This window comes from Phasianus colchicus, chromosome 3 (assembly GCF_987193195.1).
Source record: "Phasianus colchicus chromosome 3, bPhaCol1.hap1.1, whole genome shotgun sequence".
Taxonomy (NCBI): domain Eukaryota; kingdom Metazoa; phylum Chordata; class Aves; order Galliformes; family Phasianidae; genus Phasianus; species Phasianus colchicus.
Window position 1 is genome coordinate 82,012,316 of NC_143438.1, and position 15,306 is coordinate 82,027,621.

Genomic DNA, 15,306 nt, shown 5'->3' on the forward strand with positions numbered 1-15,306 from the left:
CCAACAGTTTGCAGAGTGAGATATCAGTTTCCCTTAATTATGAGTAGGAGGCAACTTTTTTATGCTAGATAACATTGTGTTGAAACAGCGTTGTGACTGAATTTTAAATCTCAAATGCTGTGCTTGTGCAGCTGGAGGCAAAATGCAGTTACCCAACCAATGAAGAAACTGAAAAAAATGAATGGTGTGAAAAAAAATCTATGGCAGTGATACTGAGTGACATGGAACACATTAGTGGTAATGTGGGAAAATTAATTCCAATTTATTGACAGTTTAATTGGCAAACAGGAAGCATTTAATGGGCTTTGTATGCTCTGCTGTTCTTCATTTCCTAGTCTTTTCCATTGGACAGAAATACAATGTTCCCAAGTATGGGGTTTGACATGGTAACAAATGTTTTGTGTGGATTGCCTGGCATGGGTGAAAGGCTCTGTTCTGCTGCACCCAACAACTGCAGAGCATTTCTGTGGAGCGAGGCCTGGGTGAGCCTTCTTGGCTCAGCCTTTTTCCCAATCTCACTGGTAGCAGAGGGTCTTTGTACACCCAATTGATGGGTTGATTTTGGACCCACAGGCTCCGACTGCATGAAGAGAAGGTCATCAAAGACCGGAGGCACCACCTCAAGACGTATCCCAACTGCTTTGTTGCCAAAGAGCTGATTGACTGGCTGATTGACCATAAGGAGGCCTCGGACCGAGAGACAGCAATTAAACTTGTCCAGAAGTTATTGGATCACAGCATTATCCATCATGGTAAGCAATATCAGCTCTAAGCTAAGCAAGCAGGAATCCACTTTGTGTTCTTCACTCAAGTATAAGACAAGTAGGTTCCGATCCCTGCCAGGAAGGGAACACCTGGCTTGAAGGGTGCTGCCCCACAAGGCCCCCTGTGTCCCCAGGGACACCGAGAGGCAATCAGGGTGAAGAGTTGTGTTCCCCATGTCAGTACAGGAGGGAAGTCCCTGCAGACTGTGCTGCTGCTTCTTTGCCTCCCAAGCATCCTCAGCTGGATCCTGCCCTCACCAGTGCCTTCATCACCACTGCCTGCCCCTTCCTCCCCTCCCTGTTCCCCCTGCACAGCCCCTTTCTCCCTTTCCAGCTGAAAAACCCATCTGAAAAATAAGCCAGCAAAAAAAGCGTCATCTTTCTCACAGGGATTTGTTCTCCAGCTCTCTTCCTCGCACCAGCTGCACAAACATTTGTGCTGCTACAGCTGCAAGAGTTAGATGTCCGACTGCGCCCTGATTAATTTTCTCCTAAACTTGTTGTGTGTTTGAGACCTGTTCCATTCAGCGCCTTGAATAACAATTTACACTTATGAAAAGGAGGCTACCAAATCAGTGGCAGCATTTAGTTGCCTTTTAGTGCACAAAGAGGCTGGAAAGCACACAACAAAGAAGATCCAAGTCCTCTATTCCAGGCGCATAGTATTGCTTATTTCAAGAAGACAAAATGTACCATTTGTTTCTTTTTAAATAGAAAATAGAGCAACTGCTAGCAGATGACTGTCGAATTTGTTCAGGGGTCACTGTCTGTGCAGGAATACTGCTGCTATCAGCGGTGCATTAACAACACCTTAATTAAAGGAAGAAATGCACATACTGAACGTGTGCCACTTCTATAGCTTCTGCTCAGCTATTAAATTAAAATTCCGGGTTGTTATGGAAACGGGGATTCACGATAGATAGTTAAAGAATAAAGTAATTACAGGGTATTCAAATCTGACTACTTAATCCTCTATTGAGAAAATGTCAGTGAAGAGTCGCATGGATGCCTGAGTGGCTTAATTTAATTGAGCAATAGATATCTTATTGCTGAGTGCTTGTTGAAAACTTTAACAGCCTTCAAATGTTTTTTGCTTTAGAACCCAATTGCACACTCTAGCTTTGATATAAATTATATATGTGTGTGTCCATCTGTGTCACACGTAAAGGAGGTGCCTGTTGAAAATTTTCATCCATTACTCTCAAAGTTAATAAAATGGTTGGTGAAGTGAGCGAGGGCTCAGTCAGGTAGGTTTAATCAATTCTGCAGGATGCTCAGAGCATCCTTTCCATACCAATGCCAAATGGAAGTAATGCCAGCCACTGCTCCTGTGCCTACGGTGAGCCCAAGCCAGTAAGCTGACAGCTCTTTGCAGCACCTTGCCTGGGCAGCCTTCCCTTGATGCATGTCCTTGCTTCTGGAATTTGTAGGACATCTTCTGTCTTGTAAATCCTTACTTAGTATTTCTCAGTGTGTTCCTATTGTACCTTCCATTTGCTAGCTGGCATGACAATGCAATTGAGATGATTTTAAGAGGGCAGAAGGCTTTGGTTCTAACTGATCCTGCAGTGAGTCTCAGCTTTCCTGCCACATGGTTTAACTAATACAAGTAACATTAAGCAGTTTGCCAATCTTTAAATTATTGGCTGCTCTACAGTGGTGTCTTTTAAACAGTTTACATCAAAAGGTTTTCCAGGTATCTAGCAGGTGAATGCTTTGTTGCTACTGGTGTCCACACTAATACTCATGAAAGTGATGAACACGAATCCCTCGTAGCTAGAAATTTTGTTATTTTTCTGAAAGCCTTCTTCAGTCTTTCATCATTTATTAGAACTTAAGGTTCTAATTTATTTAGGTTGTACAACCTAATGTATTAGGTGTATCCTATGCACAGGGGGCTGGGATCCAATCATGTTTGCTTTGAAGTTCGCAGTGAACCTGCTAAATGGATTCTCAACCCTTTAACATCCCTATGAAGATTTTTTTTTATTTTATGTTTCAGTTTGTGACGAGCATAAAGAATTCAAGGATGCCAAACTGTTCTACCGCTTCAGAAAAGACGATGGGACATTTCCGCTGGATAATGAGGTGAAGGTGTTCATGAGAGGACAAAGACTGTATGAAAAGTACGTTGCATTCAGTATCCTTCAGGTGTCAGTAACAGCACTGCAGGGGGCAAATGGTGTTTGTTCATCTGATTTTCATGGAATAGAATGATAGAATTTTGAATATCGTGCAGCAGTGGGGCTGTGCAATCCCATGGCTTTATTTTGTAACCCTTCTTTCTTTCTTTCCCATATCCCTTTCAGTTTTCTACCATGTTCACTTAAAGCATTTGTTTATAATGAAATGACATTTTTTTATGTTCTCATAAAATGCCATAGGAAAACCCAATGTAAATTTAAGTTCTTGCACTATATTTTATAAAAATAGTCACAAATGATTGGCTCTGTGAAACTGTAATCACAAACCCTACAACTTTAGTACATCAAAATGTAATGAACAAGTGGTTGAATATCTGTTTAGACTTCACTGGGAAGTATGATTTTATACAGTAAGTGAAATTAAACTTCACTGTTCCAGCCTGCAAAGTTTCTGCATCAGAGAGATTACACTAAAAATAGTTGCCTGAAAAAATAAGCCAAGAACATCTAATTAAGATTTGAAATTAATGATTGTTCTGGGATACTGAATATCCCAATGGATTACTTCTGTCAGATAACCAGGCAGCTTAACTATACTTCCCAGTCTATAATAAATGAGTAAGCAGAAGGCTGATATCACAGCCTGAACCCCCACTGCACAGCCCCTATTGCTAGTGTGTCCCAGGGTTTTCAGACCAATGCCTACCCCTTCTAGTTTCCCTGCACAAGAGGGCAGGTGCAGAACAGGGGAAGGCTGCCAAGAGCCAAGAGCTCAGAGCTGCCAGAGGATTGGGTGTGTTGTTGGAAGTGCCTTCCAAACACTTGGCCAGCTCTGCAGCTTTCTGCAAACTGGGGGCTGGGTATCCTTACTGGAGCTCTATACCTGGCACCAGGATAACGCCAGGTTTAAAAGCTGATGATAAATGGTGTTATCAGGTTAGGAGGCTATGAGCGGCAATTTGGTCAAAGAGCAATTAATCTGAAATATACATTTAAAAAAAGCAATTGTAAATGTTGCTCCTTTTGTTGTATATGCCATGCATATTTTCCATAATCGTGACTATTAATGTGAAAACAAATCAGGCAAAATACAAGAAAATACACTGCTGGGAAAAATTACTCATTGAACACGTAGAATGATCAGTTGAAATGCCCTTCTTCAAAATCTCCTGTGCTCTACGTAGTGCAGCATTTGCTCCTGCAGACTGCAACACACTGCCCCCAGGCACTGCCTGTGTTATGGAAGGTTGATTGGTGTGTCTAGACTGCAAACCTTGTTTTCAGTTTTAGGTATTTGTGAGCAAAATAGTTTTTTCTTGGTGAGGCTGGTAATGTGCCTTGCATGAAACTATCCAAGGCAGGAAAAACTGTTCTGCCAGAGTTTCTACTTCCATCCCCATTTCTCTGTGTGAGCAACCATCCCCAAACCAACACAGAGTGTCCAGCTTGCCCTACGTCACACCTGCAGAACAATGGTTATAATGGTGTTCATCTTGGAAAAGGAGCTAGTGCCAAAAGCGGCACCTATATCTAAGTCTAACTCATCCTCATGAGGTGGTTGCTCCTAAGCAACACATCTAAAAGGTTTTGAAACTTTTAAAACCCATCCCCAGCGCTTGACATAGTATAGATTAAAAAATACATGCCATTTCAGAACCAGTTTGTGACAGTTGAAACTACAAAAAATTCACCGTGGATCACTGGAAATTTTTGTTCTATTCATAGGAGATAGGGCTGCATACCTGGGCTGGTTGGGCTTCACCTTAGCTTATGTAGCAAAGCCTGTTGGGCATTACACTGATTTCATTATATCCTTTTCCATGCATACCTATTGGCAACACCTTTTCAGTTTCGTGGATGCATTTTAAACTCAAAATCTGATGCTGAAAGTAAACTAGTATGGAAAGAGTTTAGCAGTGAAATATGGGCAATACATCTTTTCTTATATTGTTGGGAAAGAAAATACTAATGTAGCAGAATTAAAATAGTAGTTAAAAGGCAATAACAGGAGAAAGTGTTTATGCACAGATGTGAAATCACTTACCAGCATATTGAACTTGTTTATCAAAATGCCCATAGGTCTAATTTCAAGAGAAATGTGACTATGACAAAGGAAATCTGTTTGCATACAACATATTTTAGAAGTGTGTCTCAGCCCTTCAGTTATTGCTGCCTTCATTAGGCTTTGCTCATTTAAGATAGGCATTGTAATACTATTTCCTCCACTTCCCTGCCCATCACATCAGGGCTGGAGTACTGTTACATTCAGAAGCCAGCATAGCTTGTGCTTGCCAAAAATTGCAGACGTTACTCAACATCATTCATGCAGATTTCTACCCTAAATGAGTAAACTAAGCAAAAATATTTAAGAGAAGCAGCAGACTCTGTTACTTGGATAGAGGGGGAGATGGCAGGTTCCCAGCATTCAGATGCCCTGTCCTCACCTTGGGACATGGGACATGAGGTCTGTCCCCCGGACAAGGAGCAGCCTTTCCCTGTCCTCCTTTTGTGTGACCGTAGAGGTCCTTGTACTTTGTACTCACCTCTTCCGTGGCATCACCTCCTTTACCTATTGTGAATGTCTTCCATGGTTGTACTTGCCTAATTAAAAGGTTTAAAATCAGTCTCTATCTTCCCCTCATTTCCACTGAAAACCAAAAATAGCTCAGATTCCCTGCATGTAAATGCAAACTTTGGTAATCCTTCCTGTGAACTTGCCTTGAGCTTTAAGTTCATAACTAGAGATGAAACATAATGGGTTTCCTATTGCTTTAAGCTTTCCTAAAACTCCCTGAAGAGTTTATGAGGTCCGTTGACAATATCAGTTTTCATATTCTGGAGGACTGACCAAAGAGATTGAATATATAAGCATGTCTCATGATCGGCAAAATCCTGCAAGTCTTAATTAAATCCAACACAGACTTTTCATAGCTTTTTTTTTTTTTTAAATCAAGTTGTGCAGGCCCCATATTTTGATTATGTTTGCAGTTCTTACAGGTGTAGGCCAGGTGCACAGCACTGATGTGTTTCTGGTGCAGTCGGTCTTAGGAGCTGCACTTCATCTCATGACATTGACTTCAACTGGTATTCTCAACCAGATTTTACAGTGAAAGAAATGAAATTTTATGCTTTTGGTTTCAGGAAGTCATTCATATAATTCTGAGACTGTATTCTTAGATAAAACTAAGTTAAAAAAAAAAAAAAAAGGGGTTGAATTTCAGTGTTTGGCCAAATACATTCCTTCCATGTAAGACAGCACAAGTTTCAGCAAATAATACACTTTGACATGAATGGACTTACAGTTGTTTGAAACATGAGAAAATGGAAGAGATGGAGGCAGTTTCCAGTTTTGACCAATGAAAAAGACCAGGCTTTTGGCTGATGGAAATTGGTACCGTTTTGTTGACAGCAGTAAAGTTACAGTGATTTACTTCACTTAGCAATGGATTACTGTTTCTGGGTTTGTAAAACTGTCAATTTGTTGTGTCTGTTTGTTCACAAGCCCAAATCCTTTGCAGTGCTATTCTGGGCACACACAGAAGAGTGTGAAATGTCAAGCTGAGTGTTTTTCCACTTGATACTCTTCCAGTTTTCTTCTGTGGCTCTGTAAAAATCAAACGATTAGCATCTCTTTTTCAATGAGCTTCATCTGCTGCTTCAATGAGCTGGTCAACTAATTATAGACTCATCAAAGAACAATTAGCTCAATCCTCAGGATTTTTTGTTAGGTGCCCACAGAGCCTGGGTAACCAGCTTTGGGTAACCATGCAGCAGATGGTATGAAGAGGCATGAGCTTTGGGTTTGCATTTTTTTCTGGGGGGAAAATGCTAGGTGAGTGAGAGACAGTTAAAGATGGACCCTGGGAGCTCTCTCTCAATTAAATGTGGTTAGTGTGGGAGAAAGAGATAAGTTTTCCATGCACACATATGCAGATCAAAATATGAAAAAGAAGAAAGCCTTTGCAAGAGTTCTGGAGTCATTATGTCGTCCCCTGTTACATGCGTTCTTGCTTTCAGCTTCATCCCTGACTTTGGCTAATTTTGACTTTCATCTTGAAGATGAAGTCCCCCCCAACACCAACAGGAGCAGTTCATTATATGTTCCACTCAGCTCCAGCTGGTGCACAGCAGCCCTTGGTTTGCTGATTTGCTGACTGAGGTCAGATTCACTCAGCCCAGGCTCCTGGTTAGCTCTCATTAAAGTTACTGCAAGAGCTCCTTCAGGGGGAATAACAAAGGCCAGGTCCCATCAAAGCTCTTTATTGTAATTTCAGTTGAAACTTTCCTCTCCGTGTTCCTATAGCACCTATATTTCTGATGCCTGACTTCAGAACTCAGAAGACCTAGAGAGGTGGTGTTATATATATTTATTGTGCCTTCTACAGTTTCCATCAATCCTGGACAAACTGACAGTTTAAGGAAGAGATTGCCCACATATGGACCTACAGGAAATTCAAACTTCTGATCATGATAAGGGCCAAGACTGAGAGACTTTTCAAGTTTTCATGCTGTAGGTCAGTTGTGCCTTTAGTTTCCAAATACTTGGTGAGGGGAGGAGCCTTGCTAGGAAAAAACCTCACCATGCCATTCATGAACTGTTATTCTGAAAATCTTACCATTGGTCTATAGTAAATAGAAAAATTAGGAACAGGACTGAAATTAGTGAATAAGGAATCTCTGTTGCTTGGTTTCCCAACAACAGAAGGGAGGATTTCTGTATTAAAAGAGTGATTCTCATTTCTTTTCTTCCCAACTGTTAACCTTACTTTTGTGTTAATAAAATACTGAGGCTTTTGCTTTGTTTTTATGTTGCACCATTTGTTTACATTACTTGAATGGAGAAGAATTTTCTTAGCATATTTAAGCTACATAACCTGCCAGTTGCTGGCACATACAATGTTCCTCTTCACTCCTGTGTTATGCAGAGCAGATTGAGGCATGGTGGCTCAGATGTGAAAATGTTTTCAGGTGTGCAACTTTGCTAGCTGCAGCTGCATCCTGGAGTGCTGCAAGCCAAACATTTACCAGCCACCCAGACCACAGAATTACCTTTTCTCCTTCCTCTTCAATTTTTCTGCAGCTGTTGTAAAGCTTAAGGGGACGATTTTCAAAACCATCTAAAAGACTTAGGGGTACAGTCCTGCTAGCTGTAAAAGTTAATTAGGAATTCCTGAACACATTAGTTATGATCTGGTGTTTTTAGGTTGATTTTATTTGGAAATGGGTTATATGTTAACTTTTAGAGAAGCTAGAGAACTAAATACGGGAAATGTGAAACTGAAACCCTTTATTTTCATGTAGAGAAAAAAAAGGAGAAAGCTTCAACTTTGTACAGCAGTATAAAACCTTAATTTCTTGTCCTAAGACAACTTAGAATGTCTTTCACATCCTAAGTTTAGATTGATAGCTTGAGGAAAGGTTTAATAAGTCAGGGAGAGATTCACATCTCTTTGCTTGTGAAATTCTTGAGAAATTTGCCAGAAGGGATCTGGAGGAGGTTGTTTTTGGGTGTTTTTTTTTTCTTTTTTTTTTTTTTTTTTAGCATCATTTTCCTTACCAATTTTTTTCCCCTCCAAACCAGGTTGATGAGTTCTGAAAATACTCTTCTGCAAGCCAGGGAAGAGGAAGGGGTCAAGTACGAGCGAACCTTCGTGGCATCAGAGTTCATTGACTGGTTGATCCAGGAAGGAGAGGCCACAACACGGACTGAAGCCGAGCAGCTTGGCCGCAGGCTTTTGGAGCATGGGATTATACAGCATGGTGAGATATTTACTGTCAGGTAGCTAAAGCTGTGCTTTTTGTAGTCCTTTCTTCAGGTAAAGTCATGTGAAGGTGCTTTTGGCTTGCTAGTCATATACCCAAGTTCTAGATAATTTCAAGTTGTTTAATGAAAGAGTGGATTTTTCCAAAGCTCTTTGTCTTAGTTCTGAAAATTCTACGTCAAGTACAGAAGAAAACTAAAGTTTGGGGATATATAATAATAACAAAGATGTGGATGAAAATAAACACTTTTGTGCTTTAGTAGTTAATGTGCTTGTTATCAGCAGTAAGTGTAATTGAGATAAATTGCTTTGTGAGGATCACACAGGGATTAGAGCCTTCAATAAGCTACATTCTCTGTAGAGTGAAAATGACAGGTTTTGTGTTTCTTTCTGCTTAAGGACAGAAGCAGAGCACTGGGGTCAGAAAACAAGCTTCTCTCTCGGTCATGTTGTGTAATCTTTCTGGTATGCTTGGGTAAAACAGAAGGTATCACTTTCAGCCCAAGTGTTATGATGTTGGTCCTGGAGGCATAACTCCTCTGAGGCACAAATCTGATACTTCGTTATGGTCCAGCACAATGTGACTGTAAGTGCACTTTTATCAAGAAGGTCCCTCTCTCAGTGGTGGAGGAGAGTTTTCTCATTGTGTGTCCCTGATAGTGAAAAAATGAACACCCTTGGCATTTAAATCCATTTGTCTTACTGTCATCATCTATTCTCAGTGCAAGCTGCACCTCTTTGACTGGACATTTTCTCCCATAAATGCACCAGCATCACCCACAGGAGTGATGAAAGGGGTGCTCAAAGACAGCAAAACAGACTGGTGGAAGCTGTTAGCAGTGCTGTTTAGTGCACAGCAGGAAAGTAATCAGATCCTGATGTTTTCAATGTTGTCAAATCAACACTAATTCTGACAGAGAACAAACAATTCACAGTATTAACAGGCTGTTAAGTTACAAGGTGCTAGATTGACTCTGTAGTCTGTTGCTTTGTGAGACAACCCAGTCGTAAGGAATAGAGAAAAGATGGGTTATAGTGACCTGCACAGTTCCTTCATGGTTGTGATCATGCTCATGTTATCTTGGGTTTCTGATTACTGGGAGCTACTTCTGAATGTTTACAGTAATCAGCCTCCAGTTCTATAATTACCCTTCTGCTTCCTATGATTTATAGGGTGCCAACTGCTTGGGGCTTGTCGAAGAGGAAAGGTATTCCACCTCTCCTTGTTATAGCAGCAATGATTTAATTCCTATTTTTACTGGAGTATTTTCAGTGTATTATACACAAGGTAAATCACCCTGAAAAAGATAAAGAATAAAAAAGACACAAGTGAGGCTGATGCTGCTGTTGGCATTTTTGCAGAGAAAATAAAGTCAGAACTTGATATGTAGTGTGAAGCTGCATTCACTTTTCTATTGAAATCTTTGCAGAGCTAAGAAAGTCAGGATGTAACACTCATTGCAGATCAAACATTGCTCTCATTGAGCCATTGGCAGGGAAATAGTTTTGTCTCTGTCACGCAGGGTTTCTGGGGAGACTTCTGACAGTGCTGGCCTTGCTCATCTTATGGGACTGCCCTGACCAGTTTAGAAGAGGATGGGCAGGCAATAAAACTTCAAATGTCAACATGTGCAAAGCATCCTGCTAGATCTGAAAGTCATGATGTGACGATGACAAGGGGTTCTGGGAACTGTCTGACTGACTGTTGAAGGAAGTCACCTTCTTGCCCTGCAGTACTGTTGTATTCCTCACTCAGCTGTTTATGGACAGAGGCAGCTTAGTGGGACCAGCTGAGGAAGCTGGAAGTGTAATAAACCTCAGTAATTTCCCTGAGATTTCTCTTTAGCAGATGTGCTTTGTGCACAATTCCAAACATATTTCGTTCTCCTCTGCATTTCACAGAAATTGTTTGTCTAGGTAGCTTTAGAAATATTGGTGACAGAGCAAGTTGAATAACCACTGAGCTGATGGGAGATTCACCTGAGCAAGAGGATGTGATTTGTGTCTTTTGAAGGTTTATACAGTGTCTCCTTTCTCTAACAACAGAGCTCAAAGTGAGATCTCCCAGCTCTCAACTGGGGATGTAAACCCTAACGTGGTGGGAATGGTATTCTCTTTTTTTCCATCTCTCTGAATTCTACATCCAGTTACCAAAATAAAAATTGTATTTTCTGTCTCTGAGTGCAGCAAGTCCACTTCACCCCACTGTATTCCTTTTATTGTGTATTGCATCAGCAGTCCCCAAATGTTACTTGACACTAATTGGCATCCTTGTTGGCAGAGCCAGCAGAACAGCTCTTGACGGAACAAGAGTGGAGAATGAAACATTTTTCTGCCCTAAGGGTAATCTTTTGCTAGCAGGATTGTTTGATACGCACAATGTGGAATAAAATGAAACTTGCTCTACTGTTCTTATTAAGTATTTACTACCTTACCTAATGCAATACAAAGTAATAGAAACAGTTGTATCGAGTTGCCGGTCTCCATAGTAATTTTCCAGCCACAACTGCATTGTGCAATTTATTTTTACTGATCCTGACTTTCATTTCAATTACTCAGAAAAGTTGTATTTTGCAGCTGAGGTTCTGTAGTTAAAGTAGTTTCCTGTCGCATTTGCCTTCACTTTAATTGCTCAGACACCAACCAGGTTTCATGCAGGAAACAAACACTGATGCTAATTTTAAAAAGGAAAACGTTGATTTAAGAGGAATTGTGTAAATTCTGTAAAAACATCAGACGCTTTGGTTTAAAAATAATCCTCCTGATCTCTTTGGGCATGTATTACTACACATATTTCCCCTTTCATAAATGAAAATGATGAAATGTGCTTAAATGCTGAATTGTTTCCTTCGAGAATTCCACTGGCGCATACAAATGGTAACCCACAAACTGCTGTTTTCACAAATAGGAGCCAGATGTCCTTTCCTATGAACTGATACCCCCAGGTACCACAGAATAAAAACATTATAGGTAGCAGAGCATTATGCACTATACGTTTCTTGATGGCTTGCGTTGACAGTATAATTGCCAGTAGTTATTATTCTGCATTTGTGAACACTGATGGTCTTTGCCAGAATACAGGAATGAAGGTTGTGGGAGGAATTATAAACATGGCTTTGTGCTTGTGACAGCAAGGACAAAAGGGGCACAGAACACGTTTGGCAACTGTATGAAAGCCCACTTCTAGTATGAGGTACATAGAGCTTTTCAGTGTTAAAAGGTAAGAATTCCCTTAGGAAGGTGGATCTTTCTTCGTTCTTCTTCAGAGGGAAACATTGGAATGGATTAACTGCTGTGGTCAAAATTCACATGCAGTAAAAGGCAAACTCTCTGCCAGCACTGGGATAGATCAGACAAAAGCAAGAGTGGGCTGGAGCAGGCAGAGCATAGCACAAGCATCCACGCACAGTCACAGAAAACAGAGATACTGAGATGTCCAAGGAGGAAAGAGGATATGCTTAGGGTTCTTTCTGGCATCGTTTCTGGGTCTGTGCCAGTTGTTTATGGCATCTTCTGTGGCCCTTACTCTGGACCTATAGCCTCAACTGCAGAGAAGTGCTGATGCAGACTAAGCTCTGAGGTCCTCCTTCCAGGACTGATTGGGTGCAGACCCTTGGGAGGGTAAAGAAACATCTGCCTATCTTGCAGGAAACTTTAAGGTGTGGAATATCAAGTGATAAGTACTCTCCATTTTTAAAATCTGATTAATAACAATAAGAGGGACTTATCCATTGTTAGCATCTTCACAAGATGGATAATTACATTTCCCCTGTGGCAGCCACCAAACATTTTGAGACCCTTTTCAGTGTTTTGTGATGTTTAGACACTGGGTGCTTGTCCTGCAGGGTGCTCAGTGCAGCGTGTGCATGGGAGAGGTGCATGATGGAGCAGCAGTGCTCATCCTCCCATGCCAACTCACATTCTGTCTCTTTTGCTGTTGCTATTTTCCAAGCTGCTTCTTGCTTTTCAGTGCATGTGCTTTGTGTGATTTCCTCTCTGATGCACTGCATCTGACATCTGCCCAGCACCTTCCCTAGGCAGTGACTGCAGCATGGTTTAGCAGAAGTGGTTTGCAGTGCCACTCCCTACCTGCTGTAATTCAGCTGCGGGTCTAAATGCAGCTTCCCAGCCCTGGACCAGCAGAGGAACACATTTGGTGGGTGTTGGAAAAGACATGGTTTTTGCTTTCCTGAATGACTGAGGGGTGGGAAGATCTCTTTTGGAGGTGACTGGCTAGCGGATACCTTGCTTGAAACATCTGATTAGTGCTAGGGTTTTATAATGATAGTTAATGTGTGTTAAGATGTCCCTGGCATGATGTTCTCTCTCCCGCAATAACAATACTTTCAGGTTAAAAAAGTTTAATTGGACTCACCAGCCCAGCATATGTAATGCTTAGCACAGAAGCAGGTGCTTGCCTCCTCTGAAGCATTAATCCTTTATCAGCAAAACTCCACTGTGCAAATTACTTTCAGAGATGAAAACAAACATTTTATAGTGACTTAGTGAGAACAGTAAATATTGACATATGCTATCTCTCTGTCTCTGTGGAGAAGTCTTAAAGCATGTGTTGGACTTTCTCTATTCTCTGTGAGGATTGCATACCTTTATTCAGCAAAATTGCCCTTAACAAGTTGATTGCAACATTTAGTTGTGAGCACCCAGATGTATGATGCAGTTAAAAGTTGCTTAAATTCTGAAAGTGGATTAGATATCTAAAAATTTATTTCTTTCCCTCTTGCTGAAATGTTCACCTACAATTTCAGTAAATTGTAATCTACTTTATATGCTGCATTGCTTATGATTAGTCAATGTTTCTTATTTCATTACTGAAAATTTACCATGTATGTGAAACATAGACTTCTTTCTTAATTTGTGATTTCTCTTTGGAACCCCTTTTCTTGAAATTACTAATTACTGTGAGCAATTTCTAAATACCATTGAACCATCCCATACGTCCTTGACTTAACTGGCCATAGATTTCCTCCCCCACAGTTAACACATGGATGTTTATATATTTTTTTCAAGTTGATCTAACACCTGGAGCCTAGCAGATGTTGTATTCATTCTGTACAGTCCTGAAAGCATTCAGCCTCTATCGTCTTTATCTAAAGCAGGAATGTGTTTGTTTCTTTGAAAAAGGCACCCACGTATCTGTACACTGCAGAAATAACGTATGAAGATGCGTGTTCATACTAACTACTGAATTCAATCTTTCTGTCAGAGAATGGGTTTCAGTTTTTAACAGCTGCAGCACAAAAAAGATACCCAGATGGGCCTTTTCATCTTCAGCTTCCCTTGCCTCAGCCTGCACTTTCCATACTTTATTTGGAAGCAGAGAAAAGCAGTTGGCTATGTTCTGTAAACTTGCTAAATTAAAGATGATAAATCCTCATACACAAACTGAAAAGGCTGATGAAATGAGTGTGATTCAACAGCGGCTTTCCATTCAGTGTAAGGAGTGTGTATTTGGAAATAGACTGCAAACCTGCTGGAAAGAGCAGATGTATATAGAAGCATTTTTTGCGTACCTATTTTAAGGCAGCTAAAATAAGATGCTAATGCACTGAGCAGAGCACACAGCTTTAATAGAAGCCAGAGACTTCTATTTCAGCCCCTGAGGGAATTTTGAGACCTATGTATTGTAATCCTGATGTTTTGAAGGCAGCTTAAAAGTTGCCTAGATATTTTATTCATTGCATGAATATACCATATTTCATAGAAGCAGCTCAGATGGTTTGATCACTTTTTTTTTTCTGGACACTTGTCACTTGTTTGACATGGTCACTGCCTTCACCCTTAGCTGGGCTGGAACAGCTCTCTGGATTCCATATTTCAGCAATAGGATCAGCCTTACAGTTTTATACTTACTGTACAGTACAGCTGAGTACTTACTGAGCTCCATTTGCTGCTCCCAGTGAACTCTTCATAATCCAAATGAGAAAACAATCCCACGTAGTACAGCTGCAGTGCTGGGAGCTGGGAATGCAGGGTGGGTGCATTCACAGGTGGGCTTAAGTACAGTCTTCGGACTGTGTGTACTTTGATAAAAGATGGGAATGCAAGTGCTGTATTTTTATGGTGCAGAGAATCAATGTCATAAGGCTGCCTGCTGGCTGGGCATCATGCTGCCTCTGCCTTGACTGGAGGGAGCTCCAAGCAGGTGGAATTCATCCATGTGTAAAAGGAAACCAATACAAATAGCTGCCTTTATTAAAATGGATCTGCAGAAACCAGATTAGCTTTAGGAAAACAGGAAGAGGGGTGGAAAAAGCATTGTCCAGTATAGAATGAAGTGCCCTTTATTCTCCCCGGCCACATGTGTGTCGGTGAGGGCCGATGAGCAGCACTGGGGCAGGAGCCGCTGTGTGGCCATGCTGGCAGTGCTGAGCCAGGTGAGGCCAAGGCAGTGAGCTCAGGGCTGGGCAGATCACCTCCTCTAAGCCTGAAGGCTCCCTGAACCAAAGTGGATGTACACCTCCTCTGCTTTTCTGCTAAGAGATAGAATCATAAATAGAATCATAGAATGGTCTGAGTTGAAAAGGACCACAGTGTTTCAACCTCCCTGCTACGTGCAAGGTTGCCAACCATTAGACCAGGCTGCCCAGAGCCACATCCAGCCTGGCCTTGGATGCC

At 41.1% G+C, this 15,306-nt stretch overlaps 1 protein-coding gene across 3 annotated transcripts in view; it reads left to right on the forward strand.

Annotated features, from left to right (window-relative positions):
* Nucleotides 1–15,306, forward strand: part of DEPTOR (DEP domain containing MTOR interacting protein) — a 72,259-nt gene that overhangs the window by 26,530 nt on the left and 30,423 nt on the right. For all 3 annotated transcript variants that reach the window (XM_090137948.1, XM_031591168.2, XM_031591167.1), the window contains 3 exons: nt 574–752; nt 2,767–2,890; nt 8,490–8,668. In XM_090137948.1, the coding sequence (XP_089994074.1) occupies nt 574–752; nt 2,767–2,890; nt 8,490–8,668 (482 nt within the window). The remainder of the gene's footprint in view (nt 1–573; nt 753–2,766; nt 2,891–8,489; nt 8,669–15,306) is intronic.